General features: G+C 45.5%; 1 protein-coding gene across 2 annotated transcripts in view; it reads left to right on the top strand.

Moving 5' to 3' along the window:
• The window catches only part of kirrel3a (kirre like nephrin family adhesion molecule 3a), a 991,443-nt gene that overhangs the window by 532,957 nt on the left and 432,382 nt on the right, over positions 1–26,104 (top strand). For both annotated transcript variants that reach the window (XM_038778399.1, XM_038778398.1), the window contains exons 2-3: positions 5,730–5,879; positions 8,492–8,641. In XM_038778399.1, the coding sequence (XP_038634327.1) occupies positions 5,730–5,879; positions 8,492–8,641 (300 nt within the window). The remainder of the gene's footprint in view (positions 1–5,729; positions 5,880–8,491; positions 8,642–26,104) is intronic.

The following is a 26,104-nucleotide window of genomic DNA, read 5'->3' as shown; positions in this document are numbered from 1 at the left end:
TCCCATCGGCACTGCTCTGTGCTGGGAATCTGTCCCTTGGTCCTTTTTCTCAGGCTGTGATGCTTAGTGCGTGGTAACAGGCTACTTGCTCATGTGTGGCATCACACCCAATTTCGACCTTGTCCTCAGCTGATTTTTTTTTGCAGCAGGGTTTATTGGGCAGTGAAGTGGAACAGGAAATCCCTCACCTTCCTGGGAACCGTTCTATAAGTTACGTTGCTGGAATCTCTGGGATAACCAAACTCAATGGGAGGGGAAATGAACCCGAGAGATCCCTGTCTGCTTTTTTGAGAGCCTTGGTTCAATCAGTAGATGGAGACTTTCTGATGCAACATTCAACTATCCTCTCTGGTGGAGACCCACCACGGTGGCACAATGGTTAGCACTGCTGTCTCACAGTGATGGAGACCCAGGTTCGATTCTGGCCTTGGGTGACTGTGTGGAGTTTGCACATTCTCTTGTGTCTGCATGCATTTCCCCCAGGTGTCCGGTTTCCTCTATAGTCCAAAAATGTGCAGATTAGGTGGATTGGCCATGCTAAATTGCCCCTTAGTGTTCGGCGATGTGCAGGCTAGCTTACAAGGTTACAGGTAGACGGCAGGCGGGGAGGTGGACCTGGATAGAGTGCTCTTTCGGACGGTGCAGACCCGATGTGCTGAATGGCCTCCTTCTGCATTGTAGGAGACCTCACAAAAACAGATTATTGATCATCAACGCAATATTGTTTTTGCAAGCGTATTATATGCAAAATAGTAACTACACTTCAAAAAGCACTTTATTGCCTAGAAGGCAGTGTGGGATGTCCTAAGGTTGTTAAAGGTACATATAAATACCAGCCTCACTTCCAGTTGTTAAAATAACCGACCAGGCCCTAACATTTGTTTGCATGCCAGATGAGAACCCCAAACAATTTTTTTTAATTTGTAAAACTGTGAGAAAAGGATACCCCAGGAGTGATGACTCTGGCCAACAGGTATCCTTTATGTTAAAATAAATTTAAACACAGAATTAACCACATTAATGCTTTACAATTATCAGTTAAACAGTTCTTAACCAAAAGGAAACATTTAAACTTACTATCTATACCTGCTACTAACTCCAATTAAGCAGCCCAATATGGTTCAAATGGCATTTTATAAATAAAGATAACCAAACAGGTTTATTCGCTATCTGTGCAGACCTCTACAGAGAGTTCCTTTCTACAGCAGATTCAGTATACTTTTGCTCAATCTAACAGCATTTGGCAAAATTGCTGTTCAACTTAAAGTCCTTCTGTCTTGAGAGACTCAAATCCTATGGCAAACTGCAAAACAACAGGCAGAGCTGGCTCTTCTAATTAATTACATAGTCTGTATCCCATAAGTTCCATGGCCTGCTTAGGACTAAACAGCACCCCCTCCCATAAATTATCTACACTCCAGGGAACCTCCAGCAAAAAAAACATATTCCATTGGACCTTTATCTGCAATTAAGTGGTTGGAATCAACCATGACCTCACCTTTTACAACTCCCTAATTACAGCTTTAGCAGATATACTACTGTATGTATTTTAAACCAGAGTGTTTTTAAAATAATCCTCCTGCCACAAGTAGGAAAAACAATATCAAATTCTACATTCATCTCACGGTATCACATTGGGTCATTTCAATTAGAAGCGGAATTAATCGAGTGAAGTCAATAACTTTCTCACCTACACTCACGTAAAGAGCTGATAATTGATTTTCATTACAAACCAACCAAAACATGATTATGGATCAAGAAGGTCCTTTTCCCCCTTTGTTGACATCCTCCACTGCATTTTCCAATTATTTCTTAAATAATTCCAGGGTGTTTCCTTCCACTACTCTATTTGGGAATCTATCCTGTGCTTTAGTTAGGGCAGCACGGTAGCATTGTGGATAGCACAATGGCTTCACAGCTCCAGTGTCCCAGGTTCGATTCCGGCTTGGGTCACTGTCTGTGTGGAGTCTGCACATTCTCCCGGTGTGTGCGTGGGTTTCCTCCGGGTGCTCCGGTTTCCTCCCACAGTCCAAAGATGTGCAGGTTAGGTGGATTGGCCATGATAAATTGCCCTTAGTGTCCAAAATTGCCCTTAGTGTTGGGTGGGGTTACTGGGTTATGGGGATAGGGTGGAGTTGTTGACCTTGGGTAGGGTGCTCTTTCCAAGAGCCGGTGCAGACTCGATGGGCTGAATGGCCTCCTTCTGCACTGTAAATTCTATGATTTGTGAAGGTGAAATTTCAGAGTTTTCCTTTAACTCGAATAAACTTTTACCCTCACTGCACTCTTCCATTTTGCCTTGAGGGAGTATTCTGCATTTATTTGTTCCATGGCCGACATGTCACTCCAGATCCTCATTGACTCAACTAGCCTTTGAAATGGCCCAGTAAGCCACTCAGTTCAAGGACAATTAGGGATGGAAAACAAAGACTGGTCTTGCCTATGGCGGCTATATCCCATAAAAGCAGAGGGAACGAATGCAAAAGCAAGTAAGTTATGTTAAATGGTATTAAAAGACCGGTTACAACTCAAATGGAATATTTGAGTGTATGGAGTGTATTGCAATGTAGGTGTTCAAATCTCTGAAGAGTGACAGACTGGACAGAATAGTCAGCAGCCAAATGAGATAATTGGCTAAAATGCCAGCAGTGGAATGAGAAGTTTGCTTTACATAGCGAGTTGTTACGGTTTGGAACAGACATCCTGAAATGGCTGCGGACACAGATTCAATCTTAACTTTCAAAAGGGAATTGGATACCTAGCTGAAAAGGAAAAAAATTGAGAAAAGAACGAAATGAGAGAATATTTGAATAACTCAAGAGGCAGGAAAGGTGCAATGGATTGCACCTATATGGTTCCAGCATCCTCAAAGATTTAATTATATGGGAACATGACATGTAAATTATCCATGTAGAACTGGTAGAACAGCAGTATAATACTTCCGCTAATTTGTGGGAGACTTTGGTTATTATGGGCTGGATTCTCCGGTCCCTCGAGCCACGTGTTTCTCGGCAGCGCACCATTCACTGGCGGTGGAATTCTCTGTTCCTGCCAATTAGATTTCCCATTGAAGGCACCCCAAACTGCCGAGAAACCCACAGGTGGGGATACGTTGCCTGTGGGACCTGGGAATCCCGCCGCCAGTAATCCGGCCTATGCATACACCTTACTCTCTGCATTCTCACTCCAATAAGCTCACGATCAGCATTAGTTATTTTTTGTGAACAAATTTAGATTCCCCAATTATTTTTTCCAACAAAGGGGCAATTTAGCAGGGCTAATCCACTTATTCTGCACATCTTTGGGTTGTGGGGTGAAACCCATGCAGGCACGGGGAGAACGTGCAAACTCCACACGGATAGTGACCCAGAGCCAGGATTCGAACCCGAGTCCTCAGCACCGTAGGCAGCAATGCTAACCACTGTGCCACCATACTGCAGATTGGATCAGCATTAGTTTTGATCACCAAAGAGCATGTCTCGGGGCAAAGGTCAACTGGGTCCCATCTCTAGCTCAATATCCGTTCTGTATTTAATGGGAGAAAATGTAGGGATAGTAGGAGAGGGTGGTGCTATGTTTCAAAGTATTGCGAGCGGATCAAAGTCCTGTTTTCCCAGAATTTGATCTACAGGATCTGAAGTTGAGACGAGGGCTCCGGGGGCCACAGAGCTAATGCTTCAAGGCAGCATGCACATGCAAACTTCGCTGATACCCACAAACAATGCATTGGTATCTTCATAAATATCAGGATTAGGAATTGAAAGACAAATAATTAATTTGCAGATAGTTTTGAGCGAGTCAGAAAATCAGCCAAGCTCAGAGAGACGAGGGGATGGAGTGTTCATGAAGTCCTTTCCCATGCACATTGGGGTTGGGGAAATCCGGCCTAGGTATTGTGCACTCCCTCACTTAAGACTTCTAATTAGTACCAAATTAAGAATAACTTTGTTCTTTGGTTTACATCCCACTAACATGGACTTTAGCTGCCCAAATTCAATTCATAAAGAATATTCATAAATAAAGATAGATAAATGTTCATAGAGATAGCCACTAATAACTATGTAAAGGGATTCAAGTTAAGCCCCTTCACTCTGAGTGTTTAGAATGCGGAATTGTCTTATCATATGGAATATTTCTGCAATAAAAAGATATGATGATATGAAGTCACATGAAGTAGAGTAAGAGGGGGCTCCGATAGAGCATGGATCAATTGAGGTGAATGGCCTGATTCTGCCCTGTAGGTCCTGTGTAATGTTAGGTATGTGCGTTGCTCTGTAAATCTGGCAAAACTGCAATGGTACATTATACAAAGATCCTTTGCCGTCAACAAACAGGGGGAAATATCTCCATTAATCTGGGCCTGGATTCAGAACAGGATCCAAAGCTACAAGGAGAGACTTTCTGATTAGGGAGAGCCACAATTAGCAACTGCCCTTCTCATCCATATCACTGTTAGGACACTAACTAAAGCCTGATTTAATAATAAGGAGGAGACAGGGTTGAAAATTCTGTTTGAATGCATTCCATGCAGTACCTGTAGCAGCCCCTCTGCACAAATCTTGGAGTAAACAATTCTAGATTTCGACAGAGACATGTGTCTTTGAGTCCCCATTGGACCCTCTCTATAAAGGAAGACAATAATGCAGCAGTAACACAGCTCATGCAAGTTGATTATTGGTTGTCCAATAGACTAGTAATGCTCATGGCCAGACATATTTGCAGCCAAGAGTTGGCAACCCACCAAGGTTTTCTAGAGCTCTACCAGGAATTGAAGATTAATCAGTAGAGCACTGCCGAGAGTGACCCAGAGTGGAAAGCCACAGTGATATTGAAACAAAAAGTGCTTTCATTTGCATTGAAAACCTTTATCAGCATATTTTAAAAGATCAGCAATGTGAAAATAGACATCCGGTCAGGAGGAGTGCCTTCACTGTCAAATTACTTGGATTGACATGTCGGACAGCCAATGAGATTAAGTGTGGAGGTGAGAGGTGTGGAGATTAGAGGTGAGACATCATGTGGTAAAAGTTCCAGAAATATGTCTGATCAGTAACCAATGGTAATACTATGGCCGGTAGGGGTGGCATGGTGGTTAGCACTACTACTCACGGTGCTGAGGACGCGGGTTTGATCCCGGCCCCGAGTCACTGTCTGTGTGGAATTTGCGCATTCTCCTAGTGTTTGTGGGGGTCTCACCCCCACAAACCCAAAGATATGCAGGTTAGGTGGATTGGCCTTAATTGGGAAAAAGGAATTGGGTACTTTAAAATAAAAAAATACTAAGGCCAGGAATCCGCAACCCCCCCCCCCCCGCCACAAAAACACCCCCCCTCCCCCCCACCCCCACCCTGTCCCCAGTGGGTTTTCTGGCTCACTATATATGCAAGGATTTATGCAAGACATGCAGGGGAAATGTGAGGAATGACCTGGATTTAGGGGAAACAGAGATGAGCAATAATTTCAAAAGGAGATTGGATGAACACTTGAGGGAAATAAACTTGAACAAAAGGGATGGAGCAGGAGAAATGGGACCGACTGGATAACTCTGTATAAAGCTGCCATGGGTTGAATGGAGCCAGGCTCTGTGACTCCATGTTTTTCAACATATGTTTTTGTGGGTTTGGATTTTGCATGTGTGCGAAGGAAGTGGAAAAAGATTGACAAAGCATGGAAAGAAGCTTTCACACAATTCAATTCTGAACCAGGCTTTAATCTGTTCTTTCCATCAGGCAATGGTTCCTCGTTCACCCTGCAGCCTGAAGACAGAGTCGTTGTAGCAGGTCACCCGGTCACACTGTCCTGTGCAGTCGCTGGTTATCATGGAATTGTTCTGTGGACAAAAGACGGCCTGGGATTGGGGGTCGAGAAGCAGCTGCCAGGTAAGATGCTCACATGGTGGATTGGCATCAGACACTGCACCTCCAGTCTGCAGTGATGCGCTGACCCCTGAAAATTACAAATCAATTTCAACTAGTTAATCACAGCCAGTAATCCAGGAACTGGTTCAGACAGTTTGGCTGAGTTGATAAACTGTTTGCAAGTGCTGAATGGTAAACAAATGTGTAATGTTTCTGGGATCCCCATGAGGATACTAACTAAAACCTGGGGTTGGGGGATGGGAAACAATAAGGGGAAGCTGATGGTAAGAAAGGGTTGATAGTACTGCTTTGATGTATTCCTGGAGGTTTCATTACCTCCCCTTGAAGTCCCCATCCTTACAGGACACAACTTCACACACTGTTTGGAAATGAAAGAGTCACCATGATCTGATTGGGTAATTCCTCGTTGTCAGTCAAACGGAGCTACCTCCAATTTTACTCCACCTCCAAAATGTCAAAAAAAATCATAAGACCATAAGACCATAGAATTAGGCCACTCGGATCATGGGGTCTACTCCGCCATTCAATCATGGCTGATATTTTTCTCATCCCCTTCTCCTGCCTTCTCCCCATAACCCCTGATCCCTTTATTAATCAAGAACTTATCTATCTCTGTCTGAAAGATACTCAGTGACTTGGCCTCCGCAGCCTTCTGTGGCAAAGAGTTCCACAGATTCACCACCCTCTGGCTGAAGAAATTCCTTCTCATCTCTGTTTTAAAGGATCATCCCTTTCGTCTGAGATTGTGTCTTCTGCTTCGAGTTTTTCCTGCGTGTGGAAACATCCACTCCACATTCACTCTATCCAGGCCTCACATTATCTTGTAAGTTTCAATAAGATTCCCCCTCATCCTTCTAAACTCCAATGAGTACAGACCCAGAGTCCTCAACCGTTCCTAATACAACAAGCTCTTTATTCCAGGGGTCATAAATAAATGTTTGGGGAAATTGGGAGGAAAAAACCCATAATGTTTTAATGCCCGATGAATTTTCTCTCAGAGTTTGCTTATATCAGTGCCTTGCTGGAGGAAGGGGGGTGGGGGGGAGGAATTAATCACAAATTCCTGAAAACGTCAGGAAAATAGCACAGAGTTTGGTTGGGAGTGGGGGACTGGGGTAGGGGGATGTGTGTGTGTGTGTTGGGGGTCCACTCAATGAACCAATGGAGAGGGGAGATTGTATGTGGTGGGTTGGGGGGTTGGGGGTGGGGGATGTTCTGCAATTCCTCCAGCCAATAAGGTTGGGGTTGAGCTCATAAAATGAACAGAGTTTGCAAGACAAACTAGAGCGAATCCACAACACATCAGTACATGCCTCGGTTAAGTGGATTTAGTGGTTGCACAGCAATATAATTCTAAACAAATCCTCCAGCTGTGTGAACCTATTTAATAGGCAAACACTGTCAGATGTGCACAATAATCGATGACTTAGTAATTGTTCCTATTAAAACAACACATTAATTAGTGTTTCAAGCACTTTGCAGATTCTACCTGCTAATATAACCCTGCAGAACCGAATACTGTCAATACGAATTCCTCAGTGATGAGCCGACACCAACAGATGCACTAATGGTGGAAAGTAGGAATTGATGCCTTTAGCGTCAGTTCTGCGGTCAACTCCCACTCCAGGGTTTGAGCACAAAAATCATGGCTGACACTCCTGTGCAATAGTGAGGGAGTGCCGTACTGCCAGAGGTGCCATCGTTTGGGTGGGACATTTACCCGAGGCTCCGTCCGCCTGCACAGGTGGATGTGAAAGATCCCACAGCACTATCCCAAAGGAGAGGAGGGGAGATTTTACCAGCCTCCTGGCCAATATTTATCCATCAATCAGCATCACAAAAACAACAATTTATCTGGTCATTGTGATGGTGCTGTTTGTGGGATTGTGCTGTGTGCAAATTGACTGCTGCGTTTCCCACACTCCAACAGCGACTACCCTTCAAAAATAAAACGTCTTTGAGATATCCTTTGGTTTTTAAAGGCACCATTAATAATGCAAGTCCTGCACTCTGTTATCAACCCAACTGATTCTCACGCTCCAGTTTTCTGTTGTTTGTGAATTAAACAAACTCTAGCCCTGAGGAAACAGGAACAGAAAATATTGGACAATCTCAGCAGGTCTGACAGCATCTGTGGAGAGTGAACAGAGCTAGCATTTTGAGTCTGGATGACTCTTTGTCAAAGCTGGAGAGAATAGGGATGAGATTTATACATGAACACATTCTCATCTCTTAATGTGCCACTATCAGCACCATCCTTCGTCATTATCAGCACCATTTACATTTCCTTTGTCTATTTTGCCATGACATCTTTGTCAATATCCACCTACGGCTGGCCCTCCATCCAGCCCCCTTGTTCCATGCAACCACACCCCCCTCCAGAACCCCCCCAACAACAAAGCCTAATCCTATTTGCAAAGTCATCCAGACTCCAATTGTTAGGCCCCTTCTCTCTCCACAGGTGCTGTCAGACCTGCTGAGGTTGCCCAGCATTCTCTGTTTTATTTCAGATTCCAGCATCGGCAGTAAGTTGCTTTTACCCAGTCCTGAGGACATGTGCCTTGCCCAGAGCTGTGCTGCCAGTACTATTGCTTGCTGTTTCCATCTTGCAGGCTTTCCACGTTACTCCATTGTGGGAGACCACGCTGCTGGTGAATACAGCCTCCGCATCGAGAAGGCAGAGCTCATTGATGATGCAGTGTACGAATGTCAGGCAACACACGTGGCCCTCCGATCGCAGCCAGCCCGGCTGACGGTGCTGAGTAAGTCGTGCATTCTGTACATGCGGCTTTAATGTCGGCTGGAGCAGCGTGTATAGAAGGAGCCTGTTGTTCAGTAAGGATGAGTTCAAAGGCAGTATTGAGAATCCAAATTGAAGCGCAGGATCCAAGTTCCCTACTGCTACAAACTTAAAAGTGATTTATTGTTCAGTTGCTTTGAGACCAATCTGAAAGGCCTGATAAGGCACTTTATAAACATAAGTCATTTAAAAAAAAATTCTCGACACACTTGAGCCAAATTTGAAAAAAAATGAAGTTGACACACAATCTCACACGTACACAGATTTCCATACAGACCCCCACACACCCACCTACATGTGGCTGTTACTCTTTTTACTGAGTTCTCTTTCAGTTATATTCTGGGGTCTCTGATTGAATTCGAGGGCTGGTACAAAAATAAGTAGAGGCCCACTTAAATTGTGCAAGAAGTTGAACACTTTCCGCATGTCTGTCACAGCATGAATTGTGAAATTCACATACATTTCACGGCTTCTATCATACAATATAGACAATAGAATATATTCACATTTTGCCTCCAATACTTAGAAATACATAGTTATGCTTACTTCTATGAATTGTCCTATTTGTGGAATGTCAGCCTCCACCAGCAGTTTGCAGTGGACAGTCCTTCATTCCTGGGGTGTAATACTTGACCCTCCAATAAAATTGCCCTTTCTACATGCGCGGAATTGACTGGAATTGTAAAGCAGCGCTTTGCAAAATTGCAGAGGTAGCAAAACCAGTCAGAATAAGCCCCTAAAATCCAGTCAATTTTAACGACATCTGATACTCCAGCCAATGCCAACCAACCAGCACGTTCATTGTCATCCTCTTTCTGTCATGCAGGTTTGTACTTCCAGGACAGCAGGGTCAAAATGCATTCGTGTATGTTTTCAGGCAAACTGATTAGTACTGTGTGCCTAAAATATACACAATTGTCACAATAAATATCAATGTTTGTCACATGATCACATAAAGCAGGAAGCAAAGGGCCTTAACGTCACAGTGAGGACAGAAGAGTTTGAAAATAAATGATTTCATTGGCACTCACATTTTATTTGGCATGATGCTTCAAAAGCTATTTTTGCGGACAATCTTGTATTTTATTATTGCCCTGAAATCTCAAAACGGTGAAATGCTCCGACCCCTAAACATAAACACCTGCACTCAGGACAAGTTTAGCCTATTTTGAGTTTTGTCTGCGATGAACAGCAATTTGGAAGGGTGTTTTGAGTGCTAGTTAGTTAAGGGAGCATGGTGGTGAGTGTCGGTTAGTAAGTGGCACTAATAATGTTCCTATATGTTGTGTTGTGCAAAATGGCAAAACAAAACTCAAGGAATGAGGCATTAATATGCCAGGGTGGTTGATGTCAGTGAAGCCAGCATTTTAAGTGATTGAAAGATTCCTGGAGGAGGTCTTGAAGCACAGTGTTTGTGTTCCTACCTCTGGGCTAGAACCACCAAGTTCAAATCCTTGCGGCAATTTGATGGTCACGGAAAATGCATCTATAACATCGGTTGATATTCAACCCGTAAATCCTTCCAATGGCAGGCGACAAGAGTGGGAGTGTTTCCTGGTCAGTCAGATGGCATAAGGCAATGACAAACTACTAAATAGCAAACTATATGCAAATGCAGAAGGTGCAACACCTGCCCCATTACCTCCTCCCTGCTCACCATCCAAGGGCCCAAACACTCTTCAGGTGAGGCAGCGCTTCACGTACAGCTCCTTCAATCTGGTCTATTGCATTTACTGCTCCCAATGTGGTCTACTCTAAATTGGAGCGACTAAACGTAGATTGGGTGATTGCTTTGCAGAACACCTTCGATCCATCCGCAAGCAGGACCCAGACCTTCCTGTCACTTGCCATTTCAACTCACTGTCCAGCTCTCACGTCCACATTTCTGTCCTTGGCCTGCTGCAATGTTCCAGTGAAGCCCAGCACAAACTGGAGGAACAGCACCGCATTTTCCGATTAGGCCCATTGCAGCCTTCCGGACTTAACATTGAGTTCAACAACTTCAGACTGTGAGCCCTCTCCACCACCTTCGCCCCATTTTTATTTCTATCCACTTATTTTCATTTCTCCCTTAGATCTGTTTTTCCCTCACCATTGTCTCCCCTCCCCCCACCCCACTAGAGACATCTGTTCCCTGTTCCAAGTTGTCCTGAGACACACTGCTTAACTGTTAGCCTGCCCAAAGGTGTAGGAGACCAGTGCTGGCTGTGCTAATACAACGGCAGGAGTCCACTTCCCACTGGTAGTACAGCTCCTTGCCGATACTTCCTGACCCTTCAGTAAAACATAGTATTCAGCCCTGTTCTCACAACACAAAACCTGACATTGCTGTTTCGACTCATCAATCTCTCTTGTCTTAGACGGCTTCAGCACATTAAACACTGTGAGTAACTGATGTGATTTGATTTGATTTGATTTATTGTCTCATGTACCAAAGTACAGTGAAAAGTATTTTTCTGCGGCCGAGAGAACGTACACAGTATGTACATAGTGGACAAAAAGAATAATCAACAGAGAACATTGACAAATGGTACATCGACAAACAGTGATTGGTTACACTGCAGAACAAGGGATCAAACAAAGCAAATATATGAGCTAGAGCAGCATAGGGCATTGTGAATAGTGTTCTTACAGGGAACAGATCAGTCCAAGGGGGAGTCTTCTAGTTGTGGGGAAGAAGCTGTTCCTGTGTCTGGATGTGCGGGTCTTCAGACTTCTGTACCTTCTGCCTGATTGAAGGGTCTGGAAGAAAGCAATGCCTGGGTGGGAAGGGTCTCTGATAATGTTGTCTGCCTTCCTGAGGCAGCGGGAGGTGTATACAGAATCAATGTGGGGGTGGCAAACTTGTGTGATGCGTTGGGCTGAGTTCACCACACTCTGCAGTTTCTTGCGATTTTGGACAAAGAAGTTGCCATACCAAGCTGTGATGCAGCTGGATAGGATGCTCTCTATCACTCATCTATAATAATAAGATATTAATAGCTTATTGTCACAAGTAACCTTCAATTAAGTTACTGCGAAAATCTCCTAGTTGCCACATTCCGGCACCTGTTTGGGGAGGCCGTTATGGGAATTGAACCAGCGCTGCTGGCATTGTTCTGCAAGCCAGCTATTTAGCCAATGTGCTAAACCAGCCCCTAGTGTGTCAATCACTTAAAATGCTGGCTTCACTGACATCAACCACCCTGGCATATCTGTAGACGTTTGTGAGAGTCGATGCAGACATGCCAAATTTCTTTAGCTTCCGTAGGAAGGAGAGACGTTGTTGGGCTTTCTTGACTGTTGCATCAACGTGAGTATTAGCCTCAGTTGAATATGTCAATGCTGGATCTACCCAGCACCCGGGATCAAATCCCCTCACCCCTGAGAGCCTGAGCCGTTTAGCACTGGTCTCCACAAATGTGGACCAGATGGAATGGCACTTGGGGGGTTCACCCAGGTGATCGGAGGCCCCCGGGTGGTTGGCTTCTGGGAAGTGTGGTACCCTGACACTGCTTATGTCACCTGAGCACCTTGGCCCTCTCAACCCAGCACCTTGGCAGTGCCCCCACCTGGGCACTCTGGCAGTGCCACAGCTTGCCCGTGCTGGTAATCCGGTATCTTTATACTCTGCATATCTTCCTTATGTATGGTGCACATTTCACAGGAAACTGCACTGCACAATGTGAGCCTTCTTGTAGTGATTCTTCCTCCCATATTTTCAATTTGAGGGATTATCTTCGCCACTCCAAGCAAATCTGTTCTCGTGGCTCTTCACTCTTAATTAGCTTGCCTCTCTCCTCACTTGGCTGCCTCCCAGATTGACTCCCTCTTGGATTTCTATGAGGCTGCTTCTCCTTTTCACTTCCAAGCAATATGCCTGGTTGCTGCGTCCACGATATTAACTGCCCGTTTCATTGAGAGTGTGTTTAACTCCTTCAATGCTGCCTTTTTCCTATCCTGATGATAAAGTGAAGGAACACACAATGTGGACATCTCTTTATCCCAGTTTGTTGGCAGTCCAGCCTTTTCAGTAAGGAAATGGTATCCATAGGGAATACAGATAATCACCAAATAGTTATGGCGTAGAAGGTGACCATTTGGCCCATCGTGTCTGCACTGGAGCTCCGAACGAGTATCATAGGTTAGTGCCATTTCCCTGCCTTTTCCCCACACCCCTGCACATTGCTTTTTTTCAAGTAATCTTCTAATGCCCTATCAAAAGCCTTGATTAGGGCAGTATGGTGACACAGTGGTTAGCACTGCTGCCTCACAGTGCCAGGCACCAGGGTTCGATTCCGACTTCGGGTGACTTCCTGTGTAGAGTTTTCACATTCTTCCCATGTCTGCATGGGTTTTCTCCAAGTGCTCCGGTTTCCTCCCACAGTACAAACATGTGCGGGTTAGGTGGATTGGCCATGCTAAAGTGCCCCTTAATTTCCATAAGACCAAAATACATAGAAGCAGAATTCAGCCATTCAGCCCATCGAGTCTGCTTCGCCATTCAATCATGGCTGATATTTTTCTCATCCCCATTCTCCTGCCTTCTTCCCATAACCCCTGATCCCCTTGTTAATCAATAACCTATATATCTCTGTCGTAAAGACACTCAGTGATTTGCCCTCCACTGCCTTCTGCGGCAAAGAGTTCCACAGATTCACCACCCACTGGCAGAAGAAATTCCTCCTCATCTCTGTTTTATAGGATCGTCCCTTTAGTCTGAGATTGTGTCCTCCAATTCTAGTTTTTCCTACAAGTGGAAACATCCTCTCCACGTCCACTCTATCCAGGTCTCGTAGTACCCTGTAATTTTTAATAAGATTCCCCCTCATCCTTTTAAACTCCAATGAATACAGACCCAGAGTCCTCAAACATTCCTCATACGACAAGCTCTTCATTCCAGGCATCATTATTGTGAATCTTCTCTGGACCCTTTCCAAGACCAGCACATCTTTCCTTAGATACGGGCCCAAACTGCTCACAATACTCCAAATGGGGTCTGACCAGAGCCTTATACAGCCTCTGGAGTACAACCCTGGTCTTGTATTCTAGCCCTCTTGACATGAATGCTACCATTGCATTTGTCTTCCAAACTGCCGACTGAACCCGCACATTAACCTTAAGAGAATCGTGAAAAAGGACTCCCAAGTCCCTTTGTGTTTCCAATTTCCTAAGCATTTCTCAATTTAGAAAATAGTCTATGCCTAAATTCCTCCTTCCAAAGTGAATAATTCATGTCCAAAGATTAAATGGGGCTATGGGCATAGGGTGGAGAGTTGGGCCTAGGTAGGGTGATCTTTCAGAGGGTCGGTGCAGACTCAATGTACCAAGCGGCCTCCTTTGGCACTGCAGGAATTCTAGAATTCTATGACTCTATAATTTTATGATTCTCTGAAACTGCCTCCGCTACACTTCCAGTAAGTGCATTCCAGACCCAAACCACTCGCTGTGTGCAAATGATTTTCCCTCTTCTTTTACAAATCACTTTAAACCTGTGCCCTCTCGTTCTTGATCCTTTTACAAACAGGGACAGTTTCTCGCTTTCTAATCTCTTGTCCCCCTCATGGTTTTGAGCATCTCTATCAAATCTCCTCTTAGCATTATTCTCTCCATGGAGAATAGTCCCAATATCTCCAGTCTATCCTGATGACCAAAGTTTCTCATACCAGGAACCATTGTTGCAAACATCTTCTGCAGTCTCTTCAATGTGTTCACATCTTTCCTATAATGTGGTGCCAAGAACTGTACACAATGTTCCACATGAAGTCGAACAAGTGTCTTGTACAAGTTCATGATGTGGAGATGCCGGTGTTTGACTGGGGTGGGGACAGTAAGAAGCCTTACAACACCAGGTTAAAGTCCAACAGATTTATTTAGAATCATGAGCTTTCAGAGCACTGCTTCTTCATCAGGTGAGTGATGACCTGATGAGGGAGATACGCTCCGAAAGTTCATGATTCCAAATAAACCTGTTGGACTTTAACCTAATGTCGTAAGACTTCTTATTGTATAAGTTCAACATAACCTCCATGCTCTTGTACTCTATGCCCCGATTAATAAAGCCCAGAAGACTATATGCTTTATTAACTGCTCTCTTCATCTGTCCTGCCACCTTCAATGATCTACACCCACGTCCCTCTGCTCCTGTACCCACTCAAGAACTTTACACCTTATTTTATATTGTCTCTCCATGTTCTTCCTACAAAAATGCACCATCTCATACTCTCATTAAATTTAATTTGCTCGTGAATTATTGTGGTCTGGAGCACTGGTGCTTCACAGCGCCAGGGACCTGGGTTCGATTCCTGGTTTGGGTCACTGTCTGTGCGGAATCTGCACGTTCTCCCCGTTGTCTGCGTGGGTTTCCTCCGGGGGCTCCGGTTTCTTCCCACAAGTCCCGAAAGACGTGCTTTTTCGGTGAATTGGACATTCTGAATTCTCCCTCTGTGTACCCAAACAGACGCCGGAATGTGGCGTCTAGAGGATTTTCACAGTAACTTCATTGCAGTGTCAATGTAAGCCTACTTGCGACAATAATAAAGATTGTTATTATTATTTAATAATTACTTTCAAAAGAGAATTGTATAAATACTTTTTTTCAATTCATTTACGGAATATGAGCATCGCTGGTTCGGGTTATTGCCCATCCCTCGTTGCCCTTCAGAAGGTGGTAGTGAGTTGCCTTTTTGAACTGCTGCAGCCCTTCAGATGTAGATACACCCTGTCAGGGAGGGAGTTCTAGGATTTTGTCCCAACAACAGCAAAGGAATGGCAATATATTACAAGTCAGGGTGGTGAGTGACCGGGTGGTGGGGTTCCCAGGTATCTGCTACTCTTGTCCTTCTAGATGGTTCTGGTCATGGGTTTGGAAGGTGCTGTACTAGAAACATTGGTGAGTTACTGCAATGCATCTTGTAGATGGTACACACTGTTGCCACTGTTCGACAGTGGTGGAGGGTTTGAATGTTTGTGGAAGGAGGAGCAATCAAGCGGGCTGCTTTATCCTGGATGGTGTCGAGCTTCTTGAATATTGTTGGAGCTGCACTCATCCAGGCAAGTGGAGAGTATTCCATTACACTCCTGACTTGTGCCTTGTGGATGGTTGACAGGCTTTGGGAGGGTCAGGAGGTGAGGTACTCTCCATAGGATTTCTACCCTTTGACTTGCCCTTGTAACCACAGTATTTATATGGCTAGTCCAATTCAGTTTCTGATTAGTGGTAACCCCCCAGAATGCTGATTGTGGAGATTCAGCGATGGTAATGCCATTGAATGTCAAGGGGCGATGGTTAGATCCTCCCTTGCAGGAGATGGTCATTGCCTGAAACTTGTGTGGCGCCAGTGTCACTAGCCACTTGTCAGCCGAAGCATCGATATTGTCCAGGTCTTGCTGCATTTGGACACGGACTGATTCATTTTCTGAAGAGTCGTGAATGGTGCTGAACAATGTGCAGTCATCTGCAAACATTCCCACTTCTGACCTTATGGTGGAAGGCAGGTCATTGATGAAGCACCTGAAGATGGTTGGGCCTTGGACACGAACCTGAGGAACTCCGACAGTGATGTTATGGAGCTGAGATGATTGACCTCCAATCACCACAGCCATCTTCTTTTGTGCCAGGTATGACTCCAACTTGGAAAGGAAAATACAATACAGCACTATGGGGAAAGAGTAGGAGAATGGGACTAATTGAATAGCTCTTTCAAAGATCTGGCACGTGTTGCATGCAGAAGTATAAATAATGTGTTGAGATCCCGGCCAGACCCCAACATTTGTTCGGGGACAGGATAAGAACCCCAAACACTGTTTTAAATTTGGTAAACTAAGAGGAAAAGAATCTCCTTTCCTCGAGTGATTCCACCGTCAAATAGGGATATGTTAGATTAAAACAAACTTTATTATTAACACAGGATTAAACACATTAACATCACAGAAAATAAGAGGAAACACTTTAACTTCTGACTTAGACCTTTTCTATCTCCAATTAGGCAAAGGCCATTATAGGTCAAAAGCTCCTTATAAATAAAGTTAGCAAACACAGGGTTATTTGCTGTACACTTGTATAGAGATTTCTAATGAAAACTGCTTGAAGAGAGAGAGACCCTTTCAGGAAACAGTCTGCAATTCCCTCTATCTTTGTCAGACTACTGCTCAATGTGTGGTTAGCAGGTTTGATTCCCGGCTTGGGTCACTGTCTGTGTGGAACCTGCACGTTCTCCCCGTATCTGCATGGGTTTCCTCTGGGAGCTCCGGTTTCCTCCCACATTCCAAAGATGTGCAGTTTAGATGGATTGGCCATTCTAAATTGCCCTTGGAGTCCAAAAAGGTTAGGTGGGGCTACTGGGTTACGGAGATAGAGTGGAGGTGTGGATTTAAGTAGAATGCTCTTTCCAAGGGCTGGTGCAGACTCAATGGGCCAAATGGCTTCCTTCTGCACTGTAAATTCTATGATCTGACAGCTTTTGGCAAAAACTGCTGTTAAACATAAAAATTCCAAGCAGACTGCCAAGCCCATTTTAAACTGCAAAATTGCAGACAGACCTGGCGCCTCCGATGAATTACATCATCTTTATCCCACTCGGATCCCTTGATCTGCTTACCTGAATCTAAACACCGGGTGCAGTTTAAAGGAAAGGTTTCTAAGTGTAGTAGCGAGAAGGAACTGTCGTGAGCTTCCGGGTGCTCAACCCTGTGAGGCCATCACTGGTGTCAAACGTTATTTGGTCCACTTAACGAGGCCCCAGGGGTTTCACGCCGCAAATTATGGTCCCGCTGGTTGATTCGCCGGGACCGCGCCCGTCAGCTCCCCGCCAACAAGAGGGACCAGCACTTAAACCGATGCTGCAGAGCAAATCCTATACAGCTCACAGCCATGTCACCATTGAGACCAGACCCATGATTCGGGGATGCCGCATTAGCCAGGTTGTTGGACGTGGTCAAGATGAGGAGGAATGCCATTTTTCTCCGAGGGGCCTGGAGGGTGAGCCACTGGGTAGCCAGTGCCGCCTGGGAGGAAGTGACAGCGGACATCAGCTGGGCGAGAGTCACCAGGAGGAGAGGCACCAGTGCCGCAAGAAGATCAATGACCATACCAGACCACACAGGTGGATTGGCACTGGCCCCCTGGCACCGGCCCTGTCCGTCACCCTCACACCCCTCACGATAGGTGGCGGACCTGCGGGCCCTGAGACATTCACTGGCCCTCCCGACCCCAGACTTTGGTCGACCCGCTGCCTATCGATGGTGGCCCAACCCCACCTGTGGCTGACCACCCCGCTAAACCTCCCAGGACCCCAAACTCATTGCCTAGGAGCAAAGATGGATATTCACCTCCTCAGATCCCTGCAGCAGCCATCCTGCCAACTTCACGTTTTTAAAAAGGTGTACTAATCAGCGCCCATGTGACCACTTACTGGGGAGGTGTTTAGGTCACGGGAGGCCATTAGTTAGGGGATCGCTCCTGTTAAGTGTATGGAGATTGGCCTTAAGCGGTGATTACTGCTTTCTTGCCACACTACGGCGGGATCCTGATTTTGCCTCTCCCGCGATCTCGCACCACGTTCGAATCTCATTCAAGTGCAACATAGCCATTAAATCATGCCCGCAATGTCTCAAATTATCTACTCCCAAGGGAATCTCCAGAAATCATACCAAAGTCCCTGTAGGCCTCTCTCTTTGAGCAAATACAAGGTTGGAATGATTGATGATCTCACTTTTGTGACATCTTAATTGCACCTTTTGCACCACAGAGTCTGGATACCTTAACTTAGATTATTAACTACATTACTGCAACAGATATGAAATACAATATGTAACTAATCTCTTACATTCATCACTTATGAGGAAAGCAGCACAAGATTGTGACTATTCAGCTGACCCACTGGGAATCCCTCCTAATTCTGCATCCACCACCGAACCTAGACTCCAAAGAGGAAGATTTCACCCATGAGTGAAATTCCCAACTAAAGGACGTCTCTCCAGGTCACCATCTTTCAAATCTCAATAACTCTCCAAACATAACTCTTTTCCTTTGATTCGAGCAATGTGTCGCTTATCAACGTAAAGGTGGAAAGCCGTTCTCACTGACCCAGATTAGCTGGGGATTGGTCCACCAAATTCACGCCTGGAACCTTTCTGGGATCTTCAGTCACAGTGTTAAGGAGGATTGACAGTGGGCAGGCAGCTGACCATCCTGTATCTGGAGAATGACTCTGCTATTTTTGTTGGAGATGAGTTTATGCAAATCTCCCACTTGTACTTTATTGGGTTTTCAACAACACAGAGACATGTGATGTTGAAAATATCTGATACAATATACATTGATGAATAGATTCCTTCATGTGAGTAATGTTGTCCCAATAGATTATCCCGTTTGTTATTTTGTACCCCCAGACAGCCCTTGTACTCTCTCTATCTCTCTCTCAGACTAGCTCTCTATCACATGGTGATGATGTTCATTGGCCTGTGCACTGCGACTATCTCCTTAGCCGTGTCATGTGAGAGAGAGAGAGCCTTAATGCCCTGTGGGCTTTATAGTGGTGGTGTCCTGTCTGGTGATTGGTTGTTCTGTGTCGTGTGTGTTAATTGGTTATCCTGTGTGTCAATAACTGCCTGTCTGCATCTCATGATATACATGAGTGGATATTATGACACTTCCGTCTCGGCCCTTTTGATTGTGTTTATTTGAAGTTTGCAAGCTGAAATCAAACTCTTCCCAACTCCAGTGCAGGCCTCTGGCACCACGCCAAACAGATGAAGGGGACGTTAACAACGATTGGAGGAATTTCTGGACGTTTGATCAGATGACATCGACAAATGTCATTGTATTTACCTCAAAAATATTGGCTTCCTTCGGGGTGAGGATCTTTACTTGTGGTTCCACATTACCAATTTTTCTGAGATCCAGAAGCTTCCCCTGATTTTTAAAATTCATTTACATGATGTGAGTGTCGCTGGCTAGGGCAGCATTTATTGCCCATTCCTAATTGCACTTGATAAGGTGGTGGTGAGTTTCAGTCTTGAACCGCTGCAATCCCTGAACCGCTACAGGTACATCCACAGTACGTTTAGGGAGGGAATTCCAGGATTTTGACCCAGGGACTGAAGGAACTGCAATATATTTCCAAGTCAGGATGCTGAGTGATTTGAAGGGAACTTCCTGTGGTGGTGTCCCCAGGTATCTGTTGCCTTTGTCATTCTAGATGTTTATGGATGCGTTTGGAAGGTGCTGCCTAAGGAACCTTGATGAGTACCTGCAGTGCATCTTGTAGATGGTGCACACGGCTGCCACTGTTCTTTGGTGGTGGAGAGAGTGAATGCTTGTCAATAGGGTGTCAATCAAGCAGGTGCAAGTGAAGAGGGTGAAAGGGGTATTCAGAATTAGCAGGGACTATGGTTCGACCAATAACTAAAAATAATTAACCAAAGGGGCTCCAACAACTAGTGGTACAAATAAGAAACTCACCTCACTCACCCTTCCCCAAACTCAGTGCAGTTTCTCCATCAGGAGATGTCAGTCTCCAGTGGTGTTGGCGAGGGGGGGTGTGGTGGTGGCCCCCAGTCAGAGGCTTTTCTGCAGCAGGAACCAGTGGGATCATGAAGTTGGAAGTGTGTGGAGTCCAAAGGTTGTGAAGGATATTTAAAGAGCACTGCAGCAATGCAGTCCCTGGTAGATTCATGCTATGTGACTGCCAGACAATCAGGGCCTGTTTGAACACTCTGATTGAGTCCAGTCAAAAGCCTCTGGTGGTAATGAACCCTCTGAAGAACTCTTACATTATAACATCAGAAGAATTTTGGGCAGGAGAACAACTTTGATCTATTTTTCCCTCCTATCAATCAGAAATGGGGGAATTTGTGACAGGGAACAAAGAATTGGCTGAGGAACTAAATTCGTACTTTACTTCTGTCTTCACAAAGCAAGACATAAATAACGTACCAGAAGTCCTGAGAAACACAATTTTCAGTGAGGAGCTGAAGGAAATTACTATTAGTTAGGAAATGGTTTCGGGGAAATTAATGGGATTGAAGGGGATAATCTCCAGCGCCTGATAATCTACATCCATAATACTTAAGGAAATGGCCCGAGAAATGGTAGATCCATTGGTGGTCATTTTCCAAAATTATCTGGACTGTGGAATTGTTCCTACAGACTGGAGGGTAGCTAATATAACCCCGCTATTCAAAAAGGGAGGTAGAGAGAAAACAAGGAATGATAGACCAGCGAGCCTAAAGCCGGTAGTAGGGAAGTTACTCGAGTCCGTTATCAAAGATTTCATAGCAGAGCATTTGGAAAGCAGTGCTATAATCGGACAAAGTCAGCATTGATTTACGAAAGGGAAATCATGCTTGACAAATCTACTGGAATTCTTTGAAGATGTAACTAGTACGATTTATAATCATCTAGATAGGAATAATATGATTAGGGACAGTCAGCATGGTTTTGTGAAGGTTAGGTCATGCCTCACAAACCTTATCGAGTTCTTTGAGAAGGTGACTGAACAGGTAGACGAGGGTAGAGCAGTTGATGTGGTGTATATGGATTTCAGTAAAGCGTTTGATAAGGTTCCCCACGGTCGGCTATTGCAGAAAATACGGAGGCTGGGGATTGAGGGTGATTTAGAGATGTGGATCAGAAATTGGCTAGTTGAAAGAAGACAGAGAGTGGTAGTTGATGGGAAATATTCAGAATGGAGTTCAGTTACGAGTGGCGTACCACAAGGATCTGTTCTGGGGCCGTCGCTGTTTGTCATTTTTATAAATGACCTAGAGGAGGGCGCAGAAGGATGGGTGAGTAAATTTGCAGACGACACTAAAGTCGGTGTAGTTGTAGACAGTGCGGAAGCATGTTGCAGGTTACAGAGGGACATAGATAAGCTGCAGAGCTGGGCTGAGAGGTGGCAAATGGAGTTTAATGTGGAGAAGTGTGAGGTGATTCACTTTGGAAAGAATAACAGGAATGCGGAATATTTGGCTAATGGTAAAATTCTTGGTAGTGTGGATGAGCAGAGGTATCTCGGTGTCCATGTACATAGATCCCTGAAAGTTGCCACCCAGGTTGATAGGGTTGTGAAGAAGGCCTATGGTGTGTTGGCCTTTATTGGTAGAGGGATTGAGTTCCGGAGCCATGAGGTCATGTTGCAGTTGTATAAAACTCTAGTACGGCCGCATTTGGAGTATTGCGTACAGTTCTGGTCGCCTCATTATAGGAAGGACGTGGAAGCTTTGGAACGGGTGCAGAGGAGATTTACCAGGATGTTGCCTGGTATGGAGGGAAAATCTTATGAGGAAAGGCTGATGGACTTGAGGTTGTTTTCGTTAGAGAGAAGAAGGTTAAGAGGTGACTTAATAGAGGCATACAAAATGATCAGAGGGTTAGATAGGGTGGACAGCGAGAGCCTTCTCCCACGGATGGAGGTGGCTAGCACGAGGGGACATAGCCTTAAATTGAGGGGTAATAGATATAGGACAGAGGTCAGAGGTGGGTTTTTTACACAAAGAGTGGTGAGGCCGTGGAATGCCCTACCTGCAACAGTAGTGAACTCGCCAACATTGAGGGCATTTAAAAATTTATTGGATAAGCATATGGATGATAAGGGCATAGTGTAGGTTAGATGGCCTTTAGATTTTTTCCATGTCGGTGCAACATCGAGGGCCGAAGGGCCTGTACTGCGCTGTATCGTTCTATGTTCTAGTAGATTTGACCAGGGATAACTGGTGGATGTGGTTTATTTAGACTTTGAGAAGGTTTTTGACAAGGTACACACAGCTGATTATTAGTAAAGCTAAAGCATATGGGATTGTGGGTGGCGCCTTGAGATGGATAGAAAGCTGATTAGCAGAGAGGAAGCAAAAAGTTAGAATAAATGGGTCCTTTTCTGATTTGCAGGCAGGGGTACCGATTGGATAGTGGGGTACCACAGGCACCTCTGCTCAGACCTCAACTGTTCACATTATATATTAATGAGTTGGACGAGGCAACTGAATGTCTTATCTCCAAATTTGCGGATGGTACAAAATTGGGAGGTCAGCTATGAGGAGGATGCAGGGATGATTCAGTGGGATTTGGACAGGCTGAGTGAGTGGGCATGTGCAAGGTACATTAAGTATAATATGGATAAATGTGAGATTATCGGCTTCGGTACAAAAATAGGAAGGCAGATTATTATTTGAATGGGTGTGAATTGAGAGAGGTGGATACTCAAAGAGACCTTGGTGTCCTCGTGGATCAGTCTGTGAAAGTAAACATGCAGGTACAGCAGATAGTAAAGAAGGTAAATGGTATGTTGGTCTTCATAGCGAGAGGATTTGTGTATTCTTTTTTGTTTATTTGTTCATGGTGTTATGAGCCAGGGTTTAGAGAACCCCAAAGTGTAACATGGAGTTCACCTGACCCACAACATTTAATAGATTATGGTATGGGGGGCACATGGCCCAATCTACAGGTGTGGTACAACAGAAATCGAAAAGTATTTTTTAAAGCAAAACAATGTTTATTCTATGAACTCAAGTTAACCTTTTTAAAACATATAGTGAACATCTTAGCAACCATCAATTCAAATACAACCCCCAAAGAATACACTAAGTAATCCTTAATAACTTCCCAAACAACGTCCAGAAGACAAAATAAACGCTGTTTAACAGAAGCACATCAGGTTTACATTCACTACTGAAAACATTTATAATTCTGAATTCACCAAATGATCAAGAGATAGTCTTTTCATGGCAGAGAGAACAACAGTACACCTGCTTTGTCTGGCTTCAGCTCCAACACTAAAAACGAAACTAAAACATACCCTGCAGCAAACAGCCTAAAATGAAAGTAAAAAGCTGACAGACAGCCCAGCTTCACCCACACTCTGACATCATCAATAAACACCCATTTCTTAAAGGTATTCTCACATGACAATGGGATGTGGGCATCACTGGCTTGGCCAGTATTTATTGCCCATCCCTGAGGGCATTTAAGTCTACATTGCTGTAGGTCTGGAGTCACACGTAGGCGAGACCAGGTAGGGATGACAGATTTCCTTCCCTAAAGGACATGAGTGAACCAGATTGGTTTTTACGACAATCAACAATGGTTTAATGGTTCTCATGAGAGTTTTAATTCCGGAACTTTATTGAATTCAAACTCCACCATCTGCCCTGGCGGGATTCAAAACCTACGTCCCGTTGGTCTCTGGATTACAAGTCCAGTGACAATATCACTACGCTTCTAGCTATAGGAAATAGGGATGTTTTACTGCATTGTTTAAGGCATTGATGAGGCCATACCTGGAGTATTGGTGTGCAGTTTTGGTGTCCTTACCTGAAGCAGAATGTTCTTGCTATGGAAGGACTGCAGCAAAGAGTTACCAGACTGATTCCTGGGATAGCAGGACTGTCCTATGAGGAGAGACTAAGTCAGTTAGGAATTTATTCATTGGAGTTTAGAAGACTGAGAGGAGATCTCATAGAAACTTATAAAATTCTAACAGGATTAGGCAGGGTAGGTTCAGAAAGAATGTTCCCGATGGTGGAGGAGTCCAGAACTAGGGGTCATAGCTGTAAGGGGTAAACCTTTTTGGACGGAGGTAAGGAGTAATTTCTTCACTCAGAGAGTGGTGAATCTGTGGGATCCGCTGCCACAGAAAGTTGTTGAGGCCAAAACGCGAAATCTCAAGAATGAATTAGATGTAGCTCTTTATGCGAAGGATATCAAGGGATATGGGGGGAAAGCAGGATCAGGATATTGAACACTGACGATCAGCCCTGATCATAATGAATCGTGGATCAGGCTCAAAGGGCCGAATAGCCTACTCCTGCTTCCATTTTCTATATATGTTTCTAACTGTCCACAATACTCCTGAGGCATATTTCTAATGAATTTCAATTGTTAGAACCTGCCTTGTTCTTTTTTGAAACTATTAAAAGTCCACCAGGAGAGTGACCTCAGGTTTTCTTCAAACCATGCTGTACCCTGTCCCTGACCACATAACTCTCTTACCCTTCTCATGCGCTTCCCATGTGCCGAAGTTCCCACACGTTCCTTTCGCTGTCGATGCTTAGCTTCAGCTTCCCCTTGGCAATGATACGTGAGATGTTCAGCTTTCTCTGAAGCTTTTCCTCCATTCTGGGTTGGCTTGAGTCAGTGATTACCAGGTGTTGGAGGGGACTTTGAGGGAATCCCTGAAGCGTTTCCTCTGCTCTGCTGGGGCAAGCTTACAGTATCAAAGCTCCGAATAGAACAATTGTTTTAGGTGATTAGTGTCAGGCATGCGATGATGTCGCCCACCCAGCGGAGATGATTGAGTGTGGTAAATGTTTCAATACTGGGGATGTTGGCCTCAGCGAGAACATTGGGCGCGATTCTCCGCACTCCCGACGGTGCGGAGAATAGCGTGGCTCGTAAAATTTTACGGCCACGCTGTTCCGACGCCCTCCCGCTATTCTCCCCCCCCCCCCACGCCCGACTCCCGATACGAATCGCTGCCGCCGTTTTCTTACGGCCGGCAGCGATTCTCAGCTGATGGATGGGCCAAGTTCCCAGCCCTTTACGGCTGTTTTTACGAACGGCAAACACACCTGGTCTGGCCGTTCGTAAAAACGGCCGTAAACTGTCGATTTTTAAAACCATGGCACCGATTGGCACGGCAGTACCACGGCCGTGCCAAGGGTGCCATGGGCCCGCGATCGGTGCCCACCGATCGCGGGCCCGATGCCCGTGCACTCTTTGTCCTTCCGCCGCCCCGCAGTATCCATTCGTGGGGCGGCTGAGGGGCATCCCGGCCCGCGCAGGCGCGGGTTTCGCGCAAATGCGCGATGACGTCATCCGCGCATGCGCGGGTTGGAATCTTCCAATCCGCGCATGCGTGGCTGACGTCATATGACGCGTCAGCCGGCGCTAACTCTGGCAAGCGGGCTTAACGAAATTCGTTAAGCCCGCGATGCCGGAGTTTACGGCGTCGGGATGCTAGCCCCGACCGGGGACCAGAATCGGTTCCCGGTCGGGAAGGGGGGGCTGGCGTCAAACCCGTCGGATTTGACGCCAGCCTTACGATTTCTCCCCATGGGCGAAATTCTCCGACCCCACGCAGGGTCGGAGAATCGGCCGGCAGCGGCGTTAATCCCGCTCCCGCAGGGTTTTTAATTCTCTGACTGGCCAAAAACCGGCGCTGTGCAAATCCCGCCGGCAGCCTCTGAAAACAGCTGGGGCCGGCGGGATTTCATTATATTTTGTTTCCACAAATCTCCGGCCCGGATGACCCGTGGCCACGTCGGCGAAAATCACAGTAGCTTTAAAACGGCGTCAACCATTGATGATGGTTGACGCCGTTCAGTGTGGGGGGGGGAGGGGGTTGCGGCATCGGGGGGGGGTTGCGGCATCGGGGGGGGTTGCGGCATCGGGGGGGGGTTGCGGCATCGGGGGGGGTTGCGGCATCGGGGGGGGTTGCGGCATGGGGGG

This window comes from Scyliorhinus canicula, chromosome 19 (assembly GCF_902713615.1).
Source record: "Scyliorhinus canicula chromosome 19, sScyCan1.1, whole genome shotgun sequence".
NCBI lineage: Eukaryota > Metazoa > Chordata > Chondrichthyes > Carcharhiniformes > Scyliorhinidae > Scyliorhinus > Scyliorhinus canicula.
This window is presented reverse-complemented; position numbering and strand designations above follow the sequence as displayed.